Below are 27,478 nucleotides of genomic sequence, written 5' to 3' on the forward strand. Positions count from 1 at the left end.
AGAAGGTCACTCGGATTTCATATCTCAAGGGAGTCATAGTGCCTGAGAGGAGTGAGATGTTATGGTGACAGAGATTCCTTTTTTTGCCTGAACCAGAGGAAACGCCAGCTATTGAACACACTCAACAAACATCTGGAGTAACTACTGACCCTGCAACATCTGCTGGAACAGTGTCTGAACTTACAGGTATCAGCAAAACACAGAGACCTTTTAAGGAAATCTTTCGACACAGACGTAAGTTCTCTTCTTATTAATGAGAGAGACAGAGAGCGTGAGACTGACTGAGGGCAGAGTGAAGCAGTGAGTCAGGGTGTGCATGCGGTGACTGAGACAAGTGAGGTGTTGTGACTCAGGGCAGGTGGTTGTGGAGGCGGATCAGATGTGGGGGATAGACACTGTTGGGAGTGTGTTGCAGTGGTGCAAAGTAGTGACAGATGGGACAGTGATGATGTTACTGAAGTGGGTGGGTTGAGTAAATTAGGCGTTAAATTGGGGCTGTAGTTACTCAACGTGATTGTCGGTAGAATTATTTTGGGAATAGGGATGTGATGCATGGTAGTGGAATATAGCAACTGTGGGCACGTGATGCGCTAACTGAGGAGATTGAGATGCAGTGTCCATGTTTGCAGTGATAATTCGAAAGGAAGTAAGGGGCATTTCACTAACTGAGACACAAGCTGCCCCAGTCGTGCTGAGGGAATATAAGAATGAGGGCAAGCTGTGCCGTCAACATTTTCAAATCAAGTGCAGAGCTGTTGAGTGAAACGCTTTCTTCAAACTAAACGGAATGGAATACAGTGAGTGAGATGAATTGTGATGTAAAATCTGAGGGGAGTGGAGTAAGTGGGTTTAATGACTGAGGAGAGAAGAATGTTGAATTGGTGGAAATAGGATTCAGTGATCGATAGAAATGAGATTCAGTACCTGAGGGAGGTATGCTGCAATATCTGAGTGAAATGGGCGTGCAGCAACGAGGGAAAATCAATGTAGCAACGGAGGGAAACGGGATGCCGTGACTGAGGGAAATTTGATGCCAGTGACTGAGGTAAATGGGATGATGTAACTGAGGGAAATGTGCATCAGTGACTGAGGGAAATTTGACGCAGCGACTGAGGAGAGTGGGATGCAGTGACTGAGGGGAGTGGGATGCACTGACTGAGGGAAACAGGATGCAGTGATTGAGGGGGCTTGGGATAAAGTGACGGAGGGAAATAGGATGCATTTACATAGGGAAATGGAATGCAGTTCCTCAGCGAAATGGAATGCAGTGACTGAGTGAAATTGAATGAAATAACTGAGGGAAGCAGGATGCCAGGACTGAGGGAAATCTGATGCAGTGACTGATGGGAATGGGATGCAGTGACTAAAGGAAATAGGTTACAGTAACTGAGGCAAATGGATGCCATGACTGAGGGACGTGGGATGCAGTAACGGATGAAAATGGGATAGAGTGACTGAGTGAAATAGGATGCAGTGTCTGAGGGAAATGGGAAGCAGAGACTGGGGGAAATGGGATGCAGTAACTGAAGGGAATGTGTTGCAAGGACTGACGGGAAAGTATGCGGTGACGGAGCAGATTGAAGTACACTGACCTCGTGTTGAGTGAATGACCACTAAATCAGAAAGGTTTTGTTGAAATGAACTGTCATACAATCTGTCCCTGGCAGGCCGAAGGCATGTTCAGCAGTGGGAATATGAGTAAAATTTCCATTCACTGAACCTTCCTGGCAAATTGGGAACTATTGCGTGAGAGGCCTTCTGTAATATCTGTTACTACCAACTTTTTTTTCACACATAGAGACAATATCAACATATGAACCCGATCAACAAAATTCCAGGGAATCCACTCGACCTGCAACATCAGCTCAAAGAGAATCAGTAGGCACAGGTAACAGCAAACGATGTTTTTTTTTTAACTCATCTATTTCAAACAGCGTCACATGTTATGTGTTGTATTAACAGGACTAAGAGAGAATAAGAGAGATTTATTGATGGCAGAGAGATGCAGTGACTGAAGGGGAATGTGATGGAGTGGCTGAGGGGTGCGGGGTGCAGTGTTTGTCGAGAGTGGGATACAGTTACAGAAGGCTCGTTGGATATTGTTACTCAGGGGAATGGGAACATAGTGGCTCTGTGGAGTGTAATGTGCCATACGGAGCGGTATGGTGTCTGACATTTTATGGGATGTAGTGAAGATTTGCGAGATTTGTATTGACAGAGGGAATGGGTCACAGTGAAAAAGGACATTGCAAAGCAGTGACTGAGGGGATTGTGATATACAGCTGCAGTGGGAGGATCATTGTGTCTGAGGTGCGTGTAATGACTGATTGGATGAGCAAGTAACTGACTTAGTGGGAGAGGATACTGAGACCGAGAGGATTGGGATATGATGACAGCGGGTGAATGTCATGTAGTGCCTGTGGGAGTGAGAATTAACTGAGGATAGTGGGATCAAGTGTTTGAGACGATTGAGACACAGGATCCTTGTCCCGTGTGATAAATCACGAAGGTGGACGAGCTGTATTTGCAAACGGTGTCTCTCTCTCTTTCTCTCTCTCTCTGTCACATGCTGATGACATGTTTCGAAATGTGATGCCTGTCGAAAAGCACTATTTTCTGAACGATCCTAGGAAGTGGTCTGATCAATCTCCTTTATCAACATCTTTTGTTCCAGACCAAGAGACAACACCGACTACTGAACCCCCTCCACCAACATCTGGAGTAACCACTGACTCTGCACCATCTTCTCAAATGGTGTCTGAAGTTACAGGTATCTGCTAAACACAGGGACTTTTAACAGATACAGTGCCTGAGGGAATTGCAATGCAGTGTCTGAGGGAAATGGGATGCAGTGTCTGAGGGAAATAGGATGCAGTGTCTGAGGGAAATGGAATGCAGTGCGTGAGGGAAATGGAATGCAGTGCGTGAGGGAAATGGGATGCAGTGTCTGAGGGAAATGGGATGCAGTGTCTGAGGGAAATGGGATGCAGTGATTGACGGAAAGGAGTTGCAGTGTCTGACGGAAATGGGACGCAGTGACTGACAGGAATGGAATGCAGTGCCTGAGGGAAATGGGATGCAGTGTCTGAGGGAAATGGGATTCAGTGATTGACGGAAAGGAGTTGCAGTGTCTGAGGGAAATAGGACGCAGTGACTGACAGGAATGGAATGCAGTGCGTGAGGGAAATGGAATGCAATGACTGACGGAAATGGGCTGCAGTGACGAAGGGAAAAGGGATGCAGTGACTGAGGGAAAAGGGATGCAGTGACTGAAGGAAAAAGGGATTCAGTGACTGAGGGAAATGGAATGCAGTGACTGAGTGAAATGGGATGCAGTGACTGAGGGAAATGGTGTGTAAGGACTGATGGGAAGGTATGCGGTGACGTTGAGATTGAGGTACACTGACCTCGTGTTCTGTGAACGACCACTAAATCAGAATGGTTTTCTTCAAACAAACTGCCATACAATCTGTCCCTGCCAGGCCGATGGTAGCAGTATGAATGAGGTAAATCTCCATTTCCTAAACATTCCTGGCATATTGGGAACTATTGCGTGAGAGGCCTTCTATAATCTCTGTTACTGCCAACGTTTGTTTCAGACGTAGAGACACCATCAACACATGAACCCGACCAACAAAATTCCAGGGAATCCACTCAACCTGCAACATCTGCTCAAAGAGAATCAGGAGACACAGGTAACAGCAAACTATGGGCTTTTTAAAGTAATCTATTTCAAACAGATGAAGGGTCTAGGCCCGAAACGTCAGCTTTTGTGCTCCTGAGATGCTGCTTGGCCTGCTGTGTTCATCCAGCCTCACATTTTATTATCTTGGAATCTCCAGCATCTGCAGTTCCCATTATCTCTCACATATTATGTGTTGTATTAACAGGACTGAGAGTGAATAAGAGAGAGATTTATCGATGGCAGAGAGATGCAGTGACTGAAGTGGAATGTGATGGAGTGGCTGAGGGGTGTGGGGTGCAGTGTTTGACGAGAGTGGGATACAGTTACAGAAGGCTCGTTGGATATTGTTACTCAGGGGAATGGGAACATAATGGCTCTGTGGAGTGTAATGTTCCAAACGGAGCGGTATGGTGTCTGACATTTTATGGGATGTAGTGATGATTTGAGAGATTTGTATTGACAGAGGGAATGTCGCAGTGAAAAAGGACATTGCAATGTAGTGACTGAGGGGATTGTGATGTACAGCTGTCGGGGGTGGGGTGGGGGGCGGTGGGGAGCGTTGTGTCCGAGGGGCGTGTAGTGACTGATTGGATGAGCAAGTAACTGACTTAGTGGGAGAGGATACTGAGACCGAGAGGATTGGGATATGATGACAGCGGGTGAATGTCATGCAGTGCCTCTGGGAGTGAGATGTATTGACTGAGGATAGTTGGATCAAGTGTTTGAGACGATTGTGACTCAAGATCCTTGTCCTGTGTGATAAATCACGAAGGTGGAAGAGCTGTAATTGCAAACGGCTCGTCTCTCTCGCTCTGTCTCTCTCATGCTGATGACATGTTTGGAAATGTGATGCCTGGCGAAAAGCACTATTTTCTGAATGTTCCTGGGAAGTGACCTGAACAATCTCCTTTATCAACATCTTTTGTTCCAGACCAAGAGACAACACCGACTACTGAACCCCCTCCACCATCATCTGGAGTAACCACTGACCGTGCACCATCTTCTCAAATAGTGTCTGAAGTTACAGGTATCAGCTAAACACAGGGACTTTTAACAGATCTCTTCAGACATTGGTGCATGTTAAGCTCTTATTCATGAGAGAGAGACTTACTAAAAGCAGAGTGATGCAGTGAGTGAAGGTGAGTGCCATGCGGTGACTGAGGTGAGTGTGTTGCAGGATCAGGATTTTGTAATAACTAAACGGGTGTGTGTTATCGATCCTGATGGGAGTGCAATGCAGCGATAGAAGGGAATGTAATGTAGCGACTGAGGGGAGTGGGTTGTTGTGACTTCGGCAGATTGGGATGTTGTGTAAAATGGTGCTGTAGTTTTCAAGGAGTTTTGCGATGTAGTGATTGAGGGAATTTAATCGTTCTGTAAGGAAGGGGATGTAGTGACTGAGGAGATTGGGATGCAGTGTCCACTTTCTGAGTGATAAATCAACAAGAAGGAAGGGGTATTTTAACTAACTGTCCCTTAACAAGCTGTCCCTGTCATGCTGACGGTATGTCAGGAAGCATCGTAAATGAGGAAAACTGTATTGTCTACATTTCCCCCACTAGTGAGGGACGATTGAGTGAGATTTTTGCTTCAATCTCCTTTACCACCATCTTCTGTTCCATGCCAAGAGGTAACATCAACTACTGAACCCACTCAGTAACAGCCCGCAGTATCCACTGACCCTGCAACATCTACTCCAACAGGATCTGAAGTTACAACTAACATCAAAACACCGGGACTCTTAAAGGAACTCTTCAGATACTGTTGTATGGGGGAGAGAAAGACTGTGTTTGCGAGACATGGGGAGAGATACTGAGGGCATCTGGGTCTCTGGATTAACAGTCCAACAATTATTACCCAGGATAGGTAATGGACTAGTCGTATTATAGGACTGTCAACCCAGAGATCCGGATAATGTTCTGGGGAGTCAGGCTCTAATCCCGCCACGGCAGATGGTGGAATTTGAATTCATTAAGTATCTGGAATTCAGAATCTAATGATGCCCATGAATCCATGACTGATTGTTGGGAAAATTCCATCCAGGTCCCTGCTTTAGGGAAGGATACTGCCGTGCCAACCTGGTTTGGCCTACATGTGACTCAAACCAAAAACAATGTTTTTGACTCAGAAATGTCCTATGGGCAATAAACGCTGACCTAGCCAGCGATGCCCTCATCCCATAAATGCATTAAATAAAAGAGATGTGATGACTGACGAAATGGGGTTTATTCACAGAGGAGAGTGAGATGTAGTGACCATTCGGAGTTGATTGGAGTGACTGAGGACAGTGAGATGTACTAACAGATTGGAGTGGGGTGTAGTATTGGGGGAAGTGGGGCTTGGGGCAGAGATGTTGAATGGGAGTGGTTTGTCTGTGAATTCTGATGAATGGCAGCATCCTCAGGGACGTTTTGAACATAGAACAGAGCACAGGACAGGCTCTTTGGCCCACGATGTTGTGTGGATTTTTTACCCTCAACCTAAGAAACGTCAGGCTTTTCTGCTCCTCTGATGCTGCTTGGCCTGCTGTGCTCATCCAGCTTCACACCATGTTATCTCAGATTCTCCAGCATCAGCAGTTTCTACTTTATCTATATATCTAACCTCCACCCATACCTCATACTATCATCCATATGCCTATCTAATTGCTGCTTAAATGCTCTAATGAGGCTGACTCCACTACCCTCTCTGGCAATGCATTCCAATCTCTGAGTAAAGAACCTATCTCTGATGTCTCCCCGAGATCTACCTCCACTCACTTTAAAACCATGCCCCCTCATAACAGCTACCTCCACCCTAGGAAAAAGTCTCTGGTGTCCACTCTATCTATACCTCTGATCATTTTGTACATCTCTATCAAGTCACCTCTCATTCTTGGTCATTCTAAAGAGAAAAGCCTGAGCTCTCTCAACCTTTCCTCGTAATATCTTCCCCCCATTCCAGGCAACATCCTGATAAATCTCCTGTGCGCCTTTTCACGGCTGTTGAAATCAATCCCCGTATTAATGAAAGCTAACACACCATACGCTTTCTTAACAACTCTATCCACCTGGGTGGCTGCTCTCAGGGAACTGTGGACATGAACCCCAGGATCCCTCTGCTCCTCCACACTTGCAAGAACCTTTCCCTTAACTCTGTATTCTGCTTTCAAGTTTGTCCTTCCAAAAGCAATCACCTCACACTTTTCAGAGTTGAACTCCATCTGCCACTTCTCAGCCCAGCTCTGCATCCTATCAACGTCCCTTCCTTTCCTAGAACAGCACTTCACACTATCCACAACTCAACCCACCTTTGTGCCATCCGCCAACTTGCTAACCCACCCTTCCGCTCCTTCATCCAAATCATTTACAAAATCACAAATAGAAGATGACCCAGGACAGACCTTTGTGGTACACCACTCGTAACTGAGCAACATGTTGAATATTTTCCGACCCTTTTAAGGGTCAACCAATTCTGAATCCAATCTGCCACATTCCCCCCTATCCCATGCCTCCTTACCTTCTGCATGAGCCTACCATGAGGAACCTTATCAAACACCTTACTTAAATCCATGTATACCACATCCACTGCTCTATATTCATCCATGTATTTGGTCACTTGTTCAAAAAATTCACTAAGGTTTGTGAGGCATGATCAACCCCTCACAAATCTAGGCTGATATCACAAATAAAACGGTGCCTTTCAAAGTGATCACAAATCCTATCACTCAGAGCCCTTTCCAATAATTTTCCCACCACTGAAGTAAGACGAACTGGCCTGTAATTTCTGGGGTTATCCCTGTTCCCTTTTTTGAATAAAGGAATGACATTTGCCTGTCTCCAATATCAGTGGACAGTGAAGAAGAAAAGATCATCGCCAAAGGCCCTGCAATCTCTTACCTCACTTCCCATAGAATCCTTGGATAAATCCCATCAGGCCCCGGGAACTTATCTATCTTCAACTTCCTCAAAATTCCTCGTACATATTCCTTACCAACATTGACCTCATCGAGCCTACCAGCCTGTTTCACACTGTCCTCCTCTACAACTAGGCCCCTCTCAATTGTGAATATAGAAGAAAAGTACTCTTGATATTTTGGGGGCACTGTAGCTGCTCAACTGTTGCAATGAGCTCAGGGTGTTTATATCAGCTTGTCAGTGTCTCTCTGATATAGAGACCGTAGCAGGTCAATTTTTCACAATAACTCTGAACTAACTTTAAATTCCTCTTTTCCAGATACTGAGGCTCAGACGAGTCAGACACAGAAAGATTCAACAACTCCGAATTCCTGGGAGGAACAGTGTTCTGAGTCCACGAACTTTCCTTCAACAGGTAGTGCTCCTGTATGCTTAAATCAAGCAGACTGCAATTCCCCCTCTCCAACTGATCCTCCTCAAAACATCTGCTCAGTCAGAATCCTTCACTCTCCATAATGTCACCTACTTAGGATGTCATATTTGGCAGGAGACATTTCTACAGGCTCACCCTTTCCACTTCTCTCTGGGTGAATATGTTTCTCATTAACTCAGTCCAATCCCGTCTCCTTTGACGAGGAGCCCCACATGCCATCCCTGGGTTCTGGACTCTAACCCTCTCGCTGGTTATCGGGAACAAGCCTCCCATCTTGTATTTTTGTAAGTGATATCCTTTCCTCTCCTCCCCTCGTTCTTCCAAAACCCCAGGGAAGCAAATCCAAGCCAAAACAGTCTTCACACAGCTGCCAGCCCAGGAATCAGTCTCCGTCCATTGCTATTCCTCTGATCAGGAATACCCCAAAACTCCACACAACACTCCAGGCATGGTCTCAACACAATTAGACATCCCAGTCCCTGTACTCCAAGCCTCTTGAAACGAATGTCAAAGGCCATTCGCCAGGCCATCCTGCGATGCTGGTTTTTATGATTGGTGTTCCAGTGTCACCCAGGTCTCACACTCCTCCGTTTCCCCAAATGGCAGATAATCTGCCCTGTGCTGGTTCTCAAACCGGGTAACCTCACCTTGCTCCACATTAGGCTGTACCTTCCCTGCATTCAACCATCACACTCAGGGCTACTGCGTATCCCTCCCCTCACATTTCATGGTCCCTCAGCCAGTCACCTGTAAGCTTGGGAGATAGCACCTGGCCCTCGGATTAATAGCACTGAGTTTGGAATTAGTCTGAGCTGCTCGCCCTGCTCGATGGGGCGGGGGTTCGGGGGTGACTTCGAGTAGGTGTGGGGAAGTGAGGAGTGTGTCCTTCAGCTGATCCTCACCGTCTCAATGTAGCAGAGATTCTGGAACTGTTGGAGGAGGATTGTCAGCATATCGAAACGCATGTCGAAGTCCTGTCCTTCAGCAGGCACAAACTGGACACTCACAAGAAGCAGGAGGCTTACCTTCATCAGGTGAGGGATCTCTTCTACCTTTTGCCCTGAGGGTTCGGTTGCAGCGGGGGGTTTGAGGCTATCCCCCGTTTAATGTCCAGAGTCAGTGTGAGCTGACAGTGTTCAGATGGGAGGAGATTGACCCAGCTCAAGTTCCAGCATGCTTTGGGGAAGAATAGAGTGACAAATCTTCCCTTCCTCTCCCTCACTCTGTATGTCTCAGTCTTTCTCCTGCTCACTGCTCACACTGTCTTTGTCTCTCACACTCTCTTTTTGCATCTCAGTCCCTCTCCCTATCGCTCTGAGTGCCTGCATTTCAACACCTCTCTTCTTACTTTCCCTGTCTTTCTGTCTCTCTCTTTCACTCTTTCTCTCACTATCTCCCCCACCCCATCCTTGTCTGTATGTTTCTGATTCTCTCCTTTCTGTCTCTGCTTCCCTCTGCCTCTCTTACTCTTTAACTCCTCCAGCTCTCCCTCTCTCTCTCTTCTTGTCTCATTCTCTGGTTCTGTCTCTCTCACGCACACGTACAATCTTTTTCTATCTCTATCTCTGTCTTTGCCTTTTTGCTCCCTCCATCTCTCTTTCTCTATCTCCCTCTGTCTCACTCTGTCTCTTCCCCTACCTCTCTCTTTGTCTCTCTCTCTCTCTTTCTCTGTCTCTCTCTGCTTCTTCTCTCCCACCATCTCTCAATTTCCGTCTCCTATTTGTCTGTCTGTTTCTCTCTTGATCTCTTTGGAGTACTTTGGGTCTCTCTCTCTCTCTCTGTCGCTCCATTTTTCTCACACAATTTCTCTCTCTCGCGCAGTTTCCATATCTCTCTCTGTCTCTCCCTGTGTTTTGTTTCTCTCACACACTCTCACACTCTCTGCCCATCTCCCTCATTCTATTTATGACTTTGTCTTGCCACTTCTCTCTCTCTCTCCATCTCTTTCTGTTTCTTTCTCACTCTCTCCCTTTGTCTCATCTCTCACTCTGTCTTTCTTCCTCTCTCTTTTTTCTTTTCCTCTATCTCAATATCCCTCTCTCTCACTTTTACTGTTTCTTTCTTTCTGTCTTTGTCTCTTCTCTCCCTCTGTCTCTGTTTCTCTACTTTCCTGTGTATCTCTCTGTTTCTCGCTAAGTCTTTGGGTCTCTCTCTCTCTCTCTCTCTCTCCTTTTGTCTCTGTCTCGATCTCTCTGTCACTGCCACTCTTTCTATGTCTCTCTCAAATTATGTTTCTCTCTCTTCCTCTCTTTGTCTCTGTCTTTCTGTCTAACTCTGTCACTCTCTATCTCTCTCTCTCTGACACGCAGACACACAGTCTGTTTCTCTCTCTTTTCCTTTACTGTCTCTCACTGTGTTTGTCTGTCTCTGCGTGTCTCTATCTCTCTCTCTCTGTCACTTTTTCTCTGAATTTCTCGTTGTATCTCTCTCTCTCTTTCTCTCTCTCTGTCTCTTCATCTTGGACTCTCTCTCTGTCTCTGTTTGTCTCTCACTCTTTCTGTCTCTCTCTGTCTGTCTTGCTGCCTCTCTCTTTTTGTTTCATTTTTCCTCACTCTTAACACCCTTCCCCCTCTTTCTCATCACCTGTCTCTCTCCCACTTTTTCAGTCTCCTGCTCTCTTGGATTTTCCATTGTTTGGATCAACAGTACATTCATTAGACATAAGAAATCTTATTTCCAGTGGGCAGGGAGGGTTTGGGAATTGTGGGGATAAGGAGACTCCAACCTCCTTTTCTCGGGATATGGACCCCCAACACCAATGCCCAGCCCTCTGCGATAGTCACTTGATCAATTACAGTCACCTCCAACTCCTGACTGGCTGGATCTACTTGTCCCCTAAGGTACAAGAGATGTTGAGAGACCATCTCCCATGCAAGAAACTGAAGGTGAACATCTGGCCAGAATTGTGAGAAGGACGTGATGGTGAACTATAAATGTACACAATCTGAGATGTGTTGGAGGATGGACACAAACTGGAACAATAGACAAGATCCAGGAGAAAATTGTTTGATGAAGTGGAGGGCTGTGTGTTATTGTGTAGCGAATGGGCTGTATGTGAGATGCAGTGTGGGTTATTGTATCAGGGCAGGGTTCTGCTTTTGACAAAGGGTGATGTGCTATATGACGCACAGTGTGCATGTGAGATAGTGTGTGGGTCATTGCAATGGGGAGAGGGCGTGAGTGAGATGAAGTGTTTGTTCCTGTATTGGGTACAGGATGTGGGAGATATAAAGTTGTTTTTTTTGTGCATGGGAGCACAGATTGTGTGTGAGATGGGGTGTGGGCTTTTGCATTGGAGACATGATGCACGTGGGATGGGGTTTTGGTTTTTGGGGTCACGGTGTGTGTGTGAGATGGCGTGTCGCTTACTGTACTGTGAACAGTTGTGTATGATGGGGTGTGGTTTATTGGATTGTAGATAGTGTATGTGTGTGATAGCTGGCGTGGTTTACTGTATTGGAGATAGGATGTATGTGAGATGGTGTGGGTTATTGGATTGGGGATAGGGTATATGAGAGATGGTGTCGTTTTATTGAAATGGGGATAGGGTGTATGATAACAGGTTTTTTGTGGATTGTGGATAGGGTGTGTGAGAGATGGTGTGGTTTATTGGGTTGGAGATAGGGTGTATGAGAGATGGTGTGTTTGATTGGATTGAGGATAGGGTAGATGAGAGATGGTGTGGTTTATTCGATTGGGAAAAGGGTGATGAGAGACGGTGTGGTTTATTGTATTGGAGATAGGGTGTATGTGATATTGGATGTGGTTTATTGGGTTGGGAATAGGGTGTATGTGAGATGGTGCAGTTTATTGGATTGGAGATAGGGTATATGAGAGACGGTGTGGTTTATTGGATTGGGGATAGAGTGCATGAGCAATGGTATATACTATGCTGTGTAATTAACGTGTTTGGAATGAACAGGGCCAGATCTGAGAATGAGAGAATCTGTACCAAGATGAATTCAATGCATTCTGACCTTGTGATCCAAACTCCTTCGAACTTTCAATTTAAATGTCAAATGCTGCCCACCCCCCCTACCAAAGCTTCAACCCTTCGCCTGTCTCATGGATATTTGCTGAATAAATATGTCACAATTTACTCTTTTTTTTCAAGAAATTTCTATTTTGAGATCTGCATAGAATAGGGAGCCCTCTGTGACTCCTGTCTCACACACCCCCATTGCTGTGCAATGTGCGACGACAATGGAATTCACAAACAACACAAACAACCCATTCCCTCAACATTAAACCTCCAACAGTGCCCGCCCCCTTTGCACTGAACCTCTTACAGTGCCTGCTCCCTCAGCGCTGACTGTGACAGTGCCCGCTCCCTCAGTGTTGACTGTCTGACAGTGCCTGCTCCCTCAGCACTGACTGTCTGACAGTGCCTGTTCCCTCAGTGCTGATGCTCCGACAGCACCGATCTCCTCAACACTGACTTTTGATAGTGCCCATTCCCTCAGTGTTGATCCTCCAACAATGCCCATTTCTTCAGCACTGATCCTCCATCTGTGCATGCTCCCTCATCACTGATCCTCTGACACAAACCGCTCCCTCAGCACTGACCCACCCAGTACAGTTCTGTCTCAGCACAGGTCATCTGACAGTGTCCATTCCTCAGCACTGACCCTCCAACATTGCTGAGCTCCCTCAGCATTGGCCCTCTGGCAATCCCCACTCCCTTGATACTGCACCCCTGATAGTGTCTGCACCCTCAGTACTGACCCTCTGACAATGCCTGGTCCCTCAGCACTAACAGTCCAACGTGACAATCTCTCAGCAATGAACATCTGACAGTGCAGTGCTCCCTCTGCACTAACCCTCTGACACTGCAATGCTTCCTCACACTGACCTTGTGACGGTGCAGTGCTCCCTTAGCGCTGACCTTCTGATAGTGTGGTGCTCCCTCAGCGCAGACTGTCTGACAGTGCTGTGCTACCTCAATACTGAACCTGTGACAGTGCATTGCTCCCTCAGTGCTGACTCTCCTTCAGTGTAGCACTACCTCAATACAGACCCACCGACAGAGCGGCACTCCCTCAGCACCGACCCTCCAACAGTGCGGCGCTCTCTCAGTACTGACCCTCTGTCAGAGCAGCACTCCCTTAGCACTGACTCTCCAACAGCCCCTGTTCCTTCAGCACTGACCCTCCTACAGTCCCCGCTCCCTCAGTGCTGACCCACTGCAGCACCTGGTCTCTCACACTGAACCTCCGACAGTACAGTGATCCATCAGCACAGATCTCCAACAGGACACGCTTCCCTCACAGTGATGCTACATAGATTGTTGCTCCTTCAGGCATTGAATGAGGGCGAGTCTGTTTGATAGAAATGCAACATATTTATTTGGGAAAAAAAGCAAGGCCGGCGCATGAGGCTCGTTGACGCCTGACCTGGTGTAAGGATTGTGAAAGAACAACGCAGGACTGTGGGGTGAAAAGACTGGGGGCGTGGAGAGGAGACGGGGGAGTGCATGTCTTCTGAGACGTGAGAACTGAAACTGCCTTCAGAGCTCGTTGCATCACATGCTGATATTTAGTGTGATCTTCTTTAAATCTTTAAGTCTTCTTTAATCACCCCAACCTCTCACGTTCTGTACCTACCCATTGCAACAAAAGCATTCTTTTACCCTAACGATGCTCTGTGCCACAACTGCCCCCCCTCCCCCACCACCAGTATCTGATCTCAAAGAGTGAGTCCATGGTGTGGTGTCTCACTGAGCAGGGAGGAGCTATAGGCGAGTCATTGCAGAGGAGCTGCTGTGCTCTGTGTGAGTCAGAGTTCGCACAACAATCGGGTATTATTTATGAGACTCACACTTTTGTTTATTCATCAGCTGACGCCACGATCGAAGGGAGATAAGGGAGTGGGAGAGACAGTGGATTGTGAAAATGGCTTGTGGTTAACTCGAGCTTGTTTGTTTGAGTGTACATGTGTGCGCAAGTCTGTGTTGATATGTGTGCATCTGAGAATGTTTGTAAATGTGTGCATGACTGTATGTTGTGTGTGGAGTGTGCGTGAGAGTGCATTAGTGCGTGTATAGACTTTGCATGCATATGTGTGTGTTTGTGTGTCCGAGTGTGAGTGTACCAGCTTCACACTCTGTCTACCCGTGACACAGTTTTCATGGAACTAGCTACCTGAACCCCTTGGTCTGTCTGTTCCAACTACCCAGGGCCCTACCATTAACTGTGAAAGTCGTGCCCCTGGTTTGTCTTTCCAAAACACACTGCTCTCATTTATCTCTATTAAATTTCATCTGCCACATCTCAGGCCATTGGCGCAATTGTACTCTTAGGTAACCTGCTTCACTACGCACATAATCCCCTAATTTTGGTGCCATCCACAAATTTACTCACCGTGCTTCCTATATTCACATGCAAATCATTTATATGAATGACAAGCGACAGTGGACGCAGCACTGATCCCTGCAGAACGCCCCTGAGTACAGGCCTCCATTCAAACAAACAATATTTTGCCACTGCATTCTGTCTCCTACCATCATGCCAACTTGGAATCCATTTGGCTGGCTTTTCCTGCATCACAAGTGGCCTAACGTTACGAACCAGGCTACCGTGTGGATCCTTATTGAAAGCCTTGCTTAATTCCATGTCAACAAAGTCTACCTTTCTGTCTTCATCTGCCTGCTTGGTAATGTCTTCAAATAAAACATTCCATCAAGGCTTTGAGGCACGAATTCCCAGTTCTCACCCCTGCAAATGCCTGCCAATTCTGTCTCTCAGAATCACTTCCAATAACGTATCCTCCATGGACCTCAGAGTCACCGGTCTGTAGTTTCCAGGCATTTCCTTGCAGCCGTTCTTAACAAAAATCAGGCGCAACATTAGTCACTGTCCTGTCTTCCAGCACCTCATCTGCATCTGTTGATGACACTAATATTTTGCTAGGGTTCTCACAATTTCTTTCTTAGCTTCCCACAATGTCCTGGGATGCACTTGATCAGATTGTGGGGACTAATCTTAAGGTTTTTTTTTGCTTTCTAAACCCTCTAGACCTCTTTTTTTGTGATGTGGACTAATTTTGAAACAGCACGTTTTATTTAGCCAAACTACCGAGCTTCAATGTCTTTCTGTGCAGTAAATTTCAATGCAAAATATTTGTTTATTTCTCTGTGGTTCCACTCATAGACAGCCAAGCTGAGCTTTAAGAGGGTGTTCTTTTGCCACTCATGTACTTGTAGAATCCCTTTGATTTCTCCTGAAACTTACCTGCCGAGGCCGTCCCCTTTTTGCCCTCCTTATTTCTCTCTTAATTATACCCCTGCTCACCTTATACTGTTCAAGGGAGACCCCACTTCTACTGGCCTTGCCCATCACATTAATGGAAACATACAGTCTCGTAACTCTCGCCCTCTCACATTTGAAAGCCTCCCAGAATGACAGGGAAAGTCAAGTAAGGAGTGGGAGAGAGAGAGAGAGTTACATTTATATATAAATGAGAGAGAGAGAGAGATTGAGAAATAGAGAAAGAGGGAGACAGCGGGAGAGAAAGACAGAAAGCGATGAAAGAAGCTGCCAGTGAGAGAAAAGGAATGAATAAGACAGAGGGAAAGAAAGAAACAAAAGCAGGGGGAGAAAGGATAAAGATGCACAGACAAAGAGAGAGAGACAGTCAAAGATACAGAGAGAAACAGAGAGAACAAGAGATAAAAGAGGTTGCCAGAAAGACTGAGGAGGAGGTGTGCATGGGTAGGGGAGACAGAGGAAGAGAGAGAACATAGAACATAGAACATAGAACAATACAACGCAGAACAGGCCCTTCGGCCCTCGATGTTGCGCCGACCTGTGAACTAATCTAAGCCCCTCCCCCTACACTATCCCATCACTATCCATAGGCTTATCCAAGGACTGTTTAAATGCCCCTAATGTGGCTGAGTTAACTACATTGACAGGCAGGGCGTTCCACGCCCGTACCACTCTCTGAGTAAAGAACCTGCCTCTGACATCTGTAAATCTATCACCTCGCAATTTGTAGCTATGCCCCCTTGTACAAGCTGAAGTCATCATCCTCGGAAAAAGACTCTCACTGTCCACCCTATCTAATCCTCTGATCATCTTGTACGTCTCTGTCAAATCCCCTCTTAGCCTCCTTCTCTCCAATGAGAGCAGACCCAAGTCCCTCAGCTTTTCTTCATAGGGCCTGCGCTCCAGACCAGGCAATAGTCTGGTAAATCTCCTCTGCACCTTTTCCAATGCTTCCACATCCTTCCTGAAATGGGGCGACCAGAACTGTACGCAATATTCCAAGTGAGGCCGCACTAGCGTTTTGTACAGTTGCAGCTTGACATCACGGTTCCGGAACTCAATCCCTCTACCAATAAAACTTAAAACACCATAAGCCTTCTTAATAGCACTATCAACCTGGGTGGCAACTTTCAGGGATCTATGTACATGGACACCAAGATCACTCTGCACGTCTACATGACCAAGAATCTTTCCATTGACCCAGTCTTCTGCCTTCCTACTATTCCTCCCAAAGTGAATCACCTCACATTTATCTGTATTAAACTCCATTTGCCACCTTTCAGCCCAGTTCTGCAGTTTATCCAAGTGTCACTGCAACCTGCAACATTCTTCCACACTGTCCACCACTCCACCGACTTTAGTGTCATCTGCAAACTTACTAACCATCCACCTATGCCTGCGTCCAAGTCATTTATAAAAATGACAAACAGTAGTGGTCCCATAACAGATCCTTGAGGTATACCACTAGTAACCGCTACTCATATTCTTCACCTCCTTCACACAACTCACATTTCAACATTGCGCATCATCCTTGATCTCGGAATTGTTACATTTGATCCCCACATTCAAAACATTGATGTCGATTATGAGCAGCTGAAATCTAAGACTACCTGGTACACCACTTGTCACAGACTATCAAGTCGACAATGCCCCATTTGTTTCTATTTTTTTCAATGAATCAATCCTTAATACATCCCAGTATATTAGTCCCAAAACCTATTTGTTCTAATTTCTTTTACTCAGGTCCTGTTTAAAGAGGGGGGATGGAGGATAGAGGAGCGGGAATAAAAATAAGGAGAGGGACAAATAAGAGAAATAGAGAGGGAGGTGAGGATAAAATAGGCGATTAATAAATGGGAGAAATAAGGGGGGAGAAAAGGGAACAGTCAGACAGAGATAACCACGAGTTAAGGAAAGGCAGAGAGAGACTGAAGAGTTGATACTCATCGTTCCAATTAGTGCCAGCTCACTCCCGATCGTTTCTCTTGTTGCCTCACTCAAACGAGGAGCAGAACATGCTCCTGGAATTTTGTTCAGTGTGGCTTGTTTTTGGATGGGGTGAAGTTAAAAGACCAAAACTGAACACAGGATTCTGCAGCCAGGGAACACACCTTTAATCCCACAAGGGAACACAGGATTTTCTCACAGAAGAACACAATGCGTAAGCAGGACCGGAATGAACAGGTGAAGTCAGCAAGTTAACTTTTAATGAGGTTGAACAGGGACATTAATCCAATTTGCCAATGAAAATCAAGTGATCACATGGATCCCTTGTACGAGTGACATTAGTCTATCATACAAAATTTACAGAAGTTGATTAAACATATGAACCCATTTCCTGGCATAACACCGGAGAAATTACGTGACTGTTCCCCACATTTCAACTTTTAGGACTGCAAAGTAACTGATTTAACACAGTTTGCGTTTATTCTCAGACTAATGCACAGGGAGTAAATATGCGCGTGTGTGTCTCTCTGTATTTAAGTGTAAATATAGTGTGGAAGCAGGCCATCCGGACCATCAAGTCAATGCCAACCCAGCAAAGATCATCCCACACAGACCAACCCCCTTTTCTAACCCTGCTCTACCTAGCCTGCACATCCCTGGATGCTATGGAGAATCTGCCTCGACCAATGCACCTAATCTTCATTTCGTTGGACTGTGCAAGGAAATAACAGACAGAAAGAATGAGCAAACTCCACAAAGACAGTCCCCAGGGTTAAAATTGAACCTGTGCCCTTGGCACTGCAAGGCGGCAGTGCTAACCACTGAGCCACAGTATCACTCTATGTATGTGTGTTTGCCTCTATGTCTGTATATATGAGCACGTCTGTATCTTTGTAAGTGTGTGAGTGTGCGCATCTGTACATGTGCATGGGTGTCTCTGTATCTGGATGTATGTGTGTCACTCTAGCTGTGTGTTCGGGTGTTTCTCTATCTGCATATGTGTGTCTGTGTCTTTGTGTTATTATATGTGTATGGATGTGTGTTTCTACATTATAAACTGTGGATGAATGTCTGTATTTGCACATGGCTATGTGTCCCTGTCCTCTGCATTTCCACATGTTTCTGTATCTTTGTATTCGTGAGTGTCTGTCTGTATCTGCATATAGGTGTGCCTCTGTTTTTGCGTGTTTGTCTCTGCAGCTGTGTATGTGTGTGGCAGTATCAGTGTGTCTGTGTGTGTTTGTGTGTTTATACGTGTCTATCTAAGTGAACTTCTATCTCCACATCTATGACTGACTGTGCCTCTGTCTTCTTCAATGTGTTTGTAGGCTTCTGTGTATCTGTGCTTATGTATTAGTGTATCTGTGTTTGTGGGATTCCGTCTGTTGTGTGTTAGTATGTTGTAGCTTGTGCGTTAGCATGCGTTTGAAAGTGTGTGTATAAATGTGTCTGTACCTTTGTGAAATGGGGTATCAGTTGTTTGAGCGGGTTGTGTGTGAATCCAATGGGATATGCTTAAAGCCCTCTTTGCCTGTCCCTGTTGTGTTTAAAATGATGCGATCTGTTGCTGGCCACCATATGCCCTGCATGAGCGGGAGATTATTTTGGCGAGTGTGTAGGGGGAAGAATCCATGAAAACCTGGGAATTTCTGCAGTTACAATGATGGGTAATTCATCAATAAGTGTTGGATGATAGGAAATCACTCCCTCCAGTGACACAAGAACCAATGTCTCCCACTGTCTCTTTCTCAGACATACTAATGGTGAGGCACAGCGAGAGAAGAGTTCACAGTTATAGGAGCTAGGTGCAGGAGTGGGCCATTTAGTGTGGGTCACCATTTCATTTGACCTTGGCTGTTTTTGACCTCCGTCAATTTTACAATTTCCATGGAAAAACACAAGAGCTCGGAGCAGTAGTCGGCCATCTGGTCCCGCGAGCCTGCCCTGCCATTTAATAAGATCATGGCTGATCTTTTTGAGGCTCAGCTCCACTTACCCACCCACTCACCATAAACCATAATTCCTTTACTTTTCAAAACATTACCTAGCCTTGCCTTAAAAACATTCAGTGAAGTCATTTCAACCGTTTCACTAGGCAGGGAATTCCACAGTCTCACAACCCTTTGGGTGAAGAAGTTTCTCCTGTCCTCAGTCCTCCACCTGTTTCCCTTTACTTTGAGGCGATGCCCTCTAGTCCTAGTTTCACCTGCCAGCAGAAACAACCTCCCTGCCTCCACTTTATCTATTCCCTTCATAACCTGATATGTTTCCATAAGATCGGCCCTCATTCTTCTGAATTCCAATGAGTATCACCCCAGTCTACTCAGTCTCTCCTCATAATGCAACCCTCTCAACTCTGGGATGAACCGAGTGAATCTCCTCTGTGCCCCCTCCAGTGTGAGTCTATCCCTTCTCAAGTAAGGAGACCAAAACTGCACACAGTACTCCAGGTGTGGCCTCACCAGGACCCTGGACAGCTGCAGCATAGCCTCCCTGTTTTTAAACTCCATCCGTCTTGTAATGGCAGACAAAATTCAATTTGCCTTTTTAATCACCTGCTGCACTACAATCCCAACTTCAGTGATTCATGCACAAGGACACCCAAGTCCCTCTGCACAGCAGTGTGCTGCAATATTTTAGCATTTAAAATGTAGTCCATATCACGTTGAGTTCTGTCATGGCTGTGGCTTGGGTTTAGCTCCCTCAGCACTGACCCTGTATGTGTTGTTGTTGTTGCTGCTGTTTTGTGTGTGTGTGTGTGTGTGTGTGCGCGCGCATGCGCGTGTGTGCGCTTGTTTGTGCGTGTGTTTGTGCATGTGTGTGCGTGTGCGTGAAAGATAGGGTGTGTCTGTGCGTGAGTGTGTACGTGACTGCATGTGTGTATGTGTGTCTGTGCTTATGTGTGTTTGCATACATGTGTGTGTGTGAAACACAGACAGTATGTGTCTGTGTGTGTGGGTGGTTCTAGAGTGTATGTGTGTGTATGTGTGTTGGCATGTGTGAGCATGTAACCGTACATGTATGGTTGAGAATGCATTGAGGTTGCGTGCCTGTTGGGTGTGTGAGTGTGAGTATGCATGTATGAGTTTGTGTGAGATGTGGAGTGTGCAAGTGTGAGTAAGTGGGAGTGCGAAAGTGTGTGTGAGTGAGTATGAATTTGTGTGAGGTGTGGAGTGTATGACTGTGAGTGTGTGTATGTGAGTGTGTATGTACATGACTGTGAGTGACCTTGGTGACAGACAGTGGTTGTGGAGGAGAGGCCTTGGCAGTTTTCCCCTTTCCTCCCGCGCTCCTCCCCTTCTCCATCGTGTGCTGGAAGATGAAGTGCAGTCAAATCCCTGTGTCTTTGCAGATCGCTCTGTAACTGTTTCCACGCATTTCATTCAACCAGCACCTCATCTTAATCAGGCCACAGTTATTCCAGAGCCCAGATGTGCTGCCATCATCTCTGGAATTGAGCAGAGTTAACTTTTCTCTTTAAACAGAACTGTTCTGAAGAAGTTTCACTGGATCCGAAACGTTAACTCTGTTTCTGTCTCCACAGATACCACCAGAGCCGCTGAGCTTTATGTTCATCCTTCATCTTATGTCCTCTATCACATTTTCTCCTCTTATCTGCTCCAGCTTTCAGTTCTGAGGAAGGGTCACTGGAGCCGAAATGTTAACTCCGTTTCTTCCTTCACAGATGCTGCCAGACCTGCTGAGCTTTTCCAGCAACTTTGTTTTTGTTCCTGATAAACAGCATCCTCAATTCTTTCAGTTTTTTTTCTTCCCCTATCGGATGGCTTGGCTGAAATGCTCGCGAAGGAAATGCGGTTTGGTGCTGTTAGCATTCTACCAGGGATATCGGCTTGTGAGGTGTTGTCTGATGTCAGCAGATGTTTTTTCTTTGAGCAGAGCATGAGGTTCGAAAGTAAATTCATTCGATCCATGGCTTAAGATTGAGTTGGCCGGGATATATGTCGAGATGCTTCCTCACAGTCACCAATTGCACTCTGATGTGTCTTTCAAGGCAGTCCAATTGACAAGTGTCAAGTTGACATTCAGCTCTAGAAAATAATTCAAAGACATTTCCATAGGGAACATATCTGACAATTGTGAGCGAATTGAGTACCACTTGCATGTTTGGTCATCATGGTCTGCATGCACTCTTGAGCTCTGAATTGACATTTCCTGAATTTAGGCACAAATATTACAAACTCTCTCATCATTCAGAATATGGTAATAGGTCACAAGTGAAAGCATTGATCACAGCCTCCCATAGGGCTGCCATTGGTAGCGCTTGGTCCTATCAATGATGTACAACTTAAAATTAGCACAAAGGTAAAATTGGTCCCAGCGCTGTTCTTGGAATTGTTCCAGCTCACAACCCATATTTGGTTCTATTTGATGGCCAACTGCAGCCAGAAACAATCCTGGGACGCCACAGCCACCTCCCCTCTACAGAGGGGCATAAAGGAATGCTGAGCAAGTCAGAGAGAACAGTCATTCGATTGTTTGGAGATGTTTGCCTGGATGGAGACACAAACACTGTGTGTTTCCTCCCTTGACCTGGGATTAAGAATGTCATGGAATCAAATCCGAGCACTTGAAGAGATGGTAAAGAGACCACCATCACAGTAAATGTTCGCTATAATCAACTTAGTTAGGAAAAGGGATCCCTCCAGTCAAAATTTGAGGAGAGACAGAAGATTTATCTTTTGTCAGCAGGATATTGAATAGAATAATTTCCACGTGGATTTTAGTACAGAAACTGAAGGGTAAAGCCAATGACTGCACGGTTGGAGTAATGTCGGTAACCTTCATGTTCTTTGGTGTTTTAAACTGGCTCTGGGAGAGATGGGACCTGTGGGGGCCTGAGGTCTTTCAACTGAAAAGAGACAGGTTATGTCCCTGCAGATGCCTATCTATGGCTGGTTGTGTCGTAGGGTTTAAGTGCCCAAACAGTGAGTTATGCCAATGTACAATTACCAATGGAGCATGTTGGTGCAGGAACAATGATTTTGCTTTTAAAACAAAAAAGCTGGTTGGAATGGTCAGAGGAAGAGACAAGGTTGTGCACTATTAAAAATTGAAAGTGTGCCAATATTCGGGCCATTGCAGTCTGGCAGATAGAGGTGATGAAGTGCACGCAAAGACTACCCTTTGGAAATATCAATAATCTGTTCTTCCAGAAAACTGGCTTAAGGAGGGTCAAGAATGAGGCTGAGACAGAGGGAATAGCAAATAAAACCAAACCAACCTTGTTTTTAATCTTTGCACTTACAATAGAATAAAATTTAAAAGATTGAATGATGCTCAAAATCGCTCGATTGTTCCGAAACGGACTTTAAAAAGGTATCTTACAGTCGGCATTGGAGGAGATATCAGACATCAGACACCAAGTTTATTACTGAAACATAAAATTAACAAGTTTTTTCAAACATGGTAACTTCGGTAGAAATTGTATGTACAAAAGGGAAACTACTTGACACGTATGATCTCAGCCCAATCGCCGTTAACCAGAACCCCAACGACAGACATGCATAGGTAAGATAAACTCATAGGAAAAACAAAGAAATATTGTAGATTACCAGTTCAACATCTTTACGGTGTGCTGCAGGCCTTCAGAAATTCTTCATTAATACAATTGTTCATAGGCTTGAATTTCGAAATCAATGCTTGATGCAAACAGGCCATGGTAAATCACTCATTATTTACAGACAGTTTGTCTTCTGATTAGAGCAACCAATAAGGCTGCAAGTGCAATCAAGCTGATTTCTACGGAAATGCAAAACATAGCAAAGCCGTCGAGAAGTTGGTTTTTACAACATGCGCCCGTGACCTCAAATCAGCAGTCAGAACTGGTTCACGCTTTCACATTTCCTCCCTATTCCACATTATACATGATTTGCTGGCAGCAAACTGGCAACACTTGTTTGACTTACTCAACATTCAATATGGTGCTAGTCCAGAGCCAATTTCAACCAAGGAGCCAAAATGTCCGCTATTGTTTTCATGCGAATAATTAGCCTGCAATTGTCTCTCTCCAGGCCAGCTCCCACAAACAAACCCCAAAGTGTTTGCTCTTACCTCCTTTAGAAGACACGCTGCTGCCCAATGTTCAACACCACTTTGCCAGCTGCATTTCACAGTTGCAAACTAAAAATAAGCTGAATAAAATAAGTTTATGAAATTTTCAACGATTCTTGTCATATATTGCTGAATTCAAAGTTTGCAGAAAGGAAATGCAAGATTGAATGCTTGCAGGGATGTGACCATTTAAGAGCAAAAGTAGGTCATCCGTCTCACTACCCTGGTCCACCATTGGTGAAAATCATGGATGACTTGATTACGAACATAATTCCACATTTCCGCCTACTTCTGACAACCAATCAACACATTCTTCATATGCATGTTTTTCTTGAAAATGTCCCAACACTCGACTCTAATAATCTTTTAGGGAAGGAACCGCTAGAGACTCAACCTGACACAGCCGAGGATAGAGTTACACTTCACCAACACAAGTAGTGGCTTTCTAAGCATCCTGTTCAGAGATTTGTGACACACTTCAGGAGGAAGGAGAACTCGGGCTCAGCTGCTCTGGCTGTGAGGGACGAACATCACCAATTTAACACCTGAGGCATCACCAATCAAAGTGTACATTTTCTGACATACCTCTGAAATATTCGACACGATTCTAAATAGGTATCTTTTTCTAATCCCATCCAAACCTGTTGTGACTTATGAGGAGTCCAGATAACAAAGAGTGAAGCTGGATGAACACAGCAGGCCAAGCAGCATCTCAGGACCACAAAAGCTGACGTTTCAGGCCTAGACCCTTCATCAGAGAGGGGGATGGGGGGAGGGAACTGGAATAAATAGGGAGAGAGGGGGAGGCGGACCGAAGATGGATAGAGGAGAAGATAGGTAGAGAGGAGAGCATAGGTGGGGAGGTAGGGAGGGGATAGGTCAGTCCGGGGAGAACGGACAGGTCAAGGGGGTGGGATGAGGTGAGTAGGTTAGGAAATGGAAGTGCGGCTTGAGGTGGGAGGAGGGGATAGGTGAGAGGAAGAACAGGTTAGGGAGGCGGGGACGGGCTTGGCTTATGAGGAGTGTTGGATATGAAATAGGGCCTCCACTGACAGAGTTAGGGACATTGTCATGCTGGTAGAAAAGCAGACAGAATCAACATGACTATTTTCTAATTATCTTGTTCAGGTTTACAATGCAGTTGAACTCTGGATTGCTAGCTCAGACATGGGTGTATCACCAATGCGTGACAAGAGATTCACAGACAAACTTCACTGATGATTTACCTGTTACGTACAGCAAGCTTTATGTAGCACCTCAGTGTACAAATAAACTGTTGTGTTTAAAACTGAAGATCAAAGACTTTTGTATCAGTGATAATGGGAACTGCAGATGCTGGAGAATCCAAGATAACAAAGTGTTAAGCTGGATGAACACAGCAGGCCAAGCAGTGTGCTCCTGAGCTGCTGCTTGGCCTGCTGTGTTCATCCAGCTTCACACTTTGTTATCAAAGACTTTTGTGCAGCTGGAAGCAGAATATCACACAGTTGAAGAAAAGAGAGAAATACATCTATCGCCTTCTGCCCTTGGCTGAATCCCGGAACAGACCCACCTCGTAAGCTGGTGAAACAAGAGTGCCTTATATTTTCCTGTAAGGGTATATCTTTGAATCTTGATGCATGCTTTGCATAGATAAACTGCCTGCCTTCCTGCATTTGCCTCATCGTAAGCTCATGAAAACAAAATCCCAACTTACCTTCTGAAAGGGAATACCTGAAGGGATGTGGGATCATTCCGAATTCACCAATGATGTAGACACTTTCAAAGATGACAGAGAAAATGAAGATTTTTCCTTTAGATTTCTCCCAATGGAAAGTTAGACAAGATGACCTAAAAACGAAGGAAGGCTTGTAGGTCAGATTGTATTCTTCCATTATTCGTGGACTTTTCATTGGTGGACATGTCCATATTGGAAACCGCCACAAGAATTTTCAGCTGTCAAAGGAATAGTTAAGATGACTTCTTTACACAGAACACATCAATTCACACTGACAATTAGCACTGAGTAGGGACTTCTGAGCTCAGATGAGAAGTGCTCCCCTTTCATGGTCACCGAAATTTAAATGGTGATGCATCCCACAACAAAAGAAAAAAAAAGGAAAAGTAAATTAAGAAACAAATCAATTACAAAGAAAAACTGGTGCAGAATGTCCAGGGGATGCTGGATGTCAAGGGCATTGAGAATTTGATTATGAAAATAAGAGAACATAAGTTTGGTAGAGGTCATTAGAACAGAGGATCTCCTTCAAATTATAGACAATGTAGGAGCTTAGGCACTGCTTACTTAGGAAACTAGGAGGGTAAGAAAAGTCAATAAATATCTTCCTTATGTAAGATTGAAGAAAGCCCAGGGTATTGACGTGAATGCCAAGACAAAAAGTTGTACCAGAGGAAGCACAAGGATTATTAGTGTCGAAAGGGGGCATTTGTTGGACGGTCCAGGGGATGTGAGTAAGATCTTAAATGGATCATTCTCAACGGGTAAAGTTATTGCCGCTGCAGCTTTCATATCAGGTCATCAGGGTCTCGAACATGTTGAGTTTGGTAAGGAGAGGGCACCGGATCTATTTGTGGGCACCGGATCTATTTGTGGGCACGTACGTATGCACACCCCCGGGGCATGAAGACTTATTAAAGCATCATCAAACCCCTATAGCATGGGATCAGGGCCGTTGGCCTAGCAAGTCCACACTGACCCCCAAAGCATTGCACCTCGACTCATCTGCCTCTAACCCACTGAATCGACACATCCCTGAACATGACGGGTAATTTAACACAGCCAAACCACCGAACTTGCACACCTTTAAATTATGGGAGGAAACTGGAACACCCAAAGGAAACTCATGCAGATATGGGGAGAACGTGCAAACAGTCGGCCCAGGCTGGAATCGAACCCGGCTCCCTCGTGCTGTGAGACAGCAGTGCTAACAACTGTACCACTGTAGAGGCCTAACGGAGGTTTCCATAATTATGAGGGGTATAGATATGGTGGATGGCAAGTGGGGGGTTTCAAGACAGGGGGAGATATGTTAAAGGTGACATGAAAAATGTTTTAAAAACGACATGAAGGACATTTTGTTTTACACAATAGGTGGTTCATGTGTGGAAGGAATTTCCAGGGCAAGTGGTGGATGTGAGTGCAGTTAGAAAGTTTAATAAACATTTAGATCAGTACAAGAAATGCTTCGAAGTATATGGGGCATGGGCAGGGAGGTGGAACTGCTTTAACTTGGGATTATGACCCTCATAATTTGATCGTACAATCAGGTCAGTTTCTGTGCTCTTTGACTCTTTGACTCTATGTCTCAATTTGTTTTACAGACAGAGTGTGGCAGAATCATGGAACACGCTGTGTCCGTGAGTGTTGGAGGTAGACACTCCCAAAAAATACCTGGACGGGCCCTTAAAGTGCAAGGGGCAGAGTCAATCAACGATTATGTGAACTTGGATAGCTAAATTTTAGCATTTTCGGGCGGCCCACACATGACCGACCATGAGGTTTATTTCTGTAGTCTACGACTCTATGACATGTATTTTGCAAGGTTCAAGACAATGAAATGCATTTTATGAAAGAAAAGAGAAACGGCAAACTTATTCATGCTTGTGAGAATTTGAATTCATTATTTATATGAGACTAAATCATTTCTGCTTAAATTTGTGTTTTCATGTCATTAATATTGGAATTGTCTACATTACAACAATAACATTTGTTGATTTTCACATGTTCTTCGATGTAGTTTTTAGTTTGTTTGTCTTTGGTGACAGTTATATGGCTAATAAATCGATAGTCAGGTGGATAAATACATACATGGTCAGACAAATAGTATAAGCGTCCTGTTTTGTTTTCTTCCTCCAAATACTTGTATTCTACGCCTGTTTTCCAATATTCCAAGCTTTGCTTTCTTTGCCTCTGTAAGAAGAAACACCTTCATCGGAGGAACATATACAGAGGGTTATTTTCATAATGTTAAGTTCAGATGGAAGGTAATTAAAAGTACAGGGTAGATGCAGGGATTTGTTCCCGATGGTGGGTGTGTCAAGAATCAGTATGAGCCACAGTATGAGGATTCGGGGGAGATGATTTCAGCTGAAAATGAGGAGACATTTCTTCACCCAAAGAGTTGTGAGCCTCTGGAACTCATTACCACAGGAAGTAGTTGATGCCAAAACATTGAATGTA

At 45.1% G+C, this 27,478-nt stretch overlaps 1 protein-coding gene and 1 long non-coding RNA gene across 3 annotated transcripts in view; one reads left to right on the forward strand and one right to left on the reverse strand.

Annotated features, from left to right (window-relative positions):
- The window catches only part of LOC125450091 (mucin-2-like), a 79,131-nt gene extending 52,347 nt beyond the window's left edge, over window positions 1-26,784 (forward strand). The window contains exons 12-19 of one of the 2 annotated variants that reach the window (XM_059643160.1): window positions 97-234; window positions 1,799-1,888; window positions 2,675-2,770; window positions 3,600-3,695; window positions 4,617-4,712; window positions 7,901-7,996; window positions 8,930-9,048; window positions 26,620-26,784. In XM_059643160.1, coding sequence (XP_059499143.1) covers window positions 97-234; window positions 1,799-1,888; window positions 2,675-2,770; window positions 3,600-3,695; window positions 4,617-4,712; window positions 7,901-7,996; window positions 8,930-9,048; window positions 26,620-26,754 — 866 coding nt within the window. In that variant the 3' untranslated portion in view covers window positions 26,755-26,784. Of the gene's footprint in view, window positions 1-96; window positions 235-1,798; window positions 1,889-2,674; window positions 2,771-3,599; window positions 3,696-4,616; window positions 4,713-7,900; window positions 7,997-8,929; window positions 9,049-10,854; window positions 12,088-26,619 lie in introns of those variants that run through there. The other variant, XM_059643161.1, reaches the window with a different exon arrangement.
- LOC125450092 (uncharacterized) lies at window positions 17,326-24,082 on the reverse strand. The gene is made up of 3 exons (XR_007247012.2): window positions 22,800-24,082; window positions 22,493-22,618; window positions 17,326-21,275 (listed from the first exon to the last, which is right to left on the reverse strand). It is a non-coding gene; the product is annotated as an uncharacterized LOC125450092 (long non-coding RNA).
- Window positions 26,785-27,478: the final 694 nt, after the last annotated feature.

Source organism: Stegostoma tigrinum, chromosome 49, assembly GCF_030684315.1.
Source record: "Stegostoma tigrinum isolate sSteTig4 chromosome 49, sSteTig4.hap1, whole genome shotgun sequence".
Taxonomy (NCBI): Eukaryota; Metazoa; Chordata; class Chondrichthyes; order Orectolobiformes; family Stegostomatidae; genus Stegostoma; species Stegostoma tigrinum.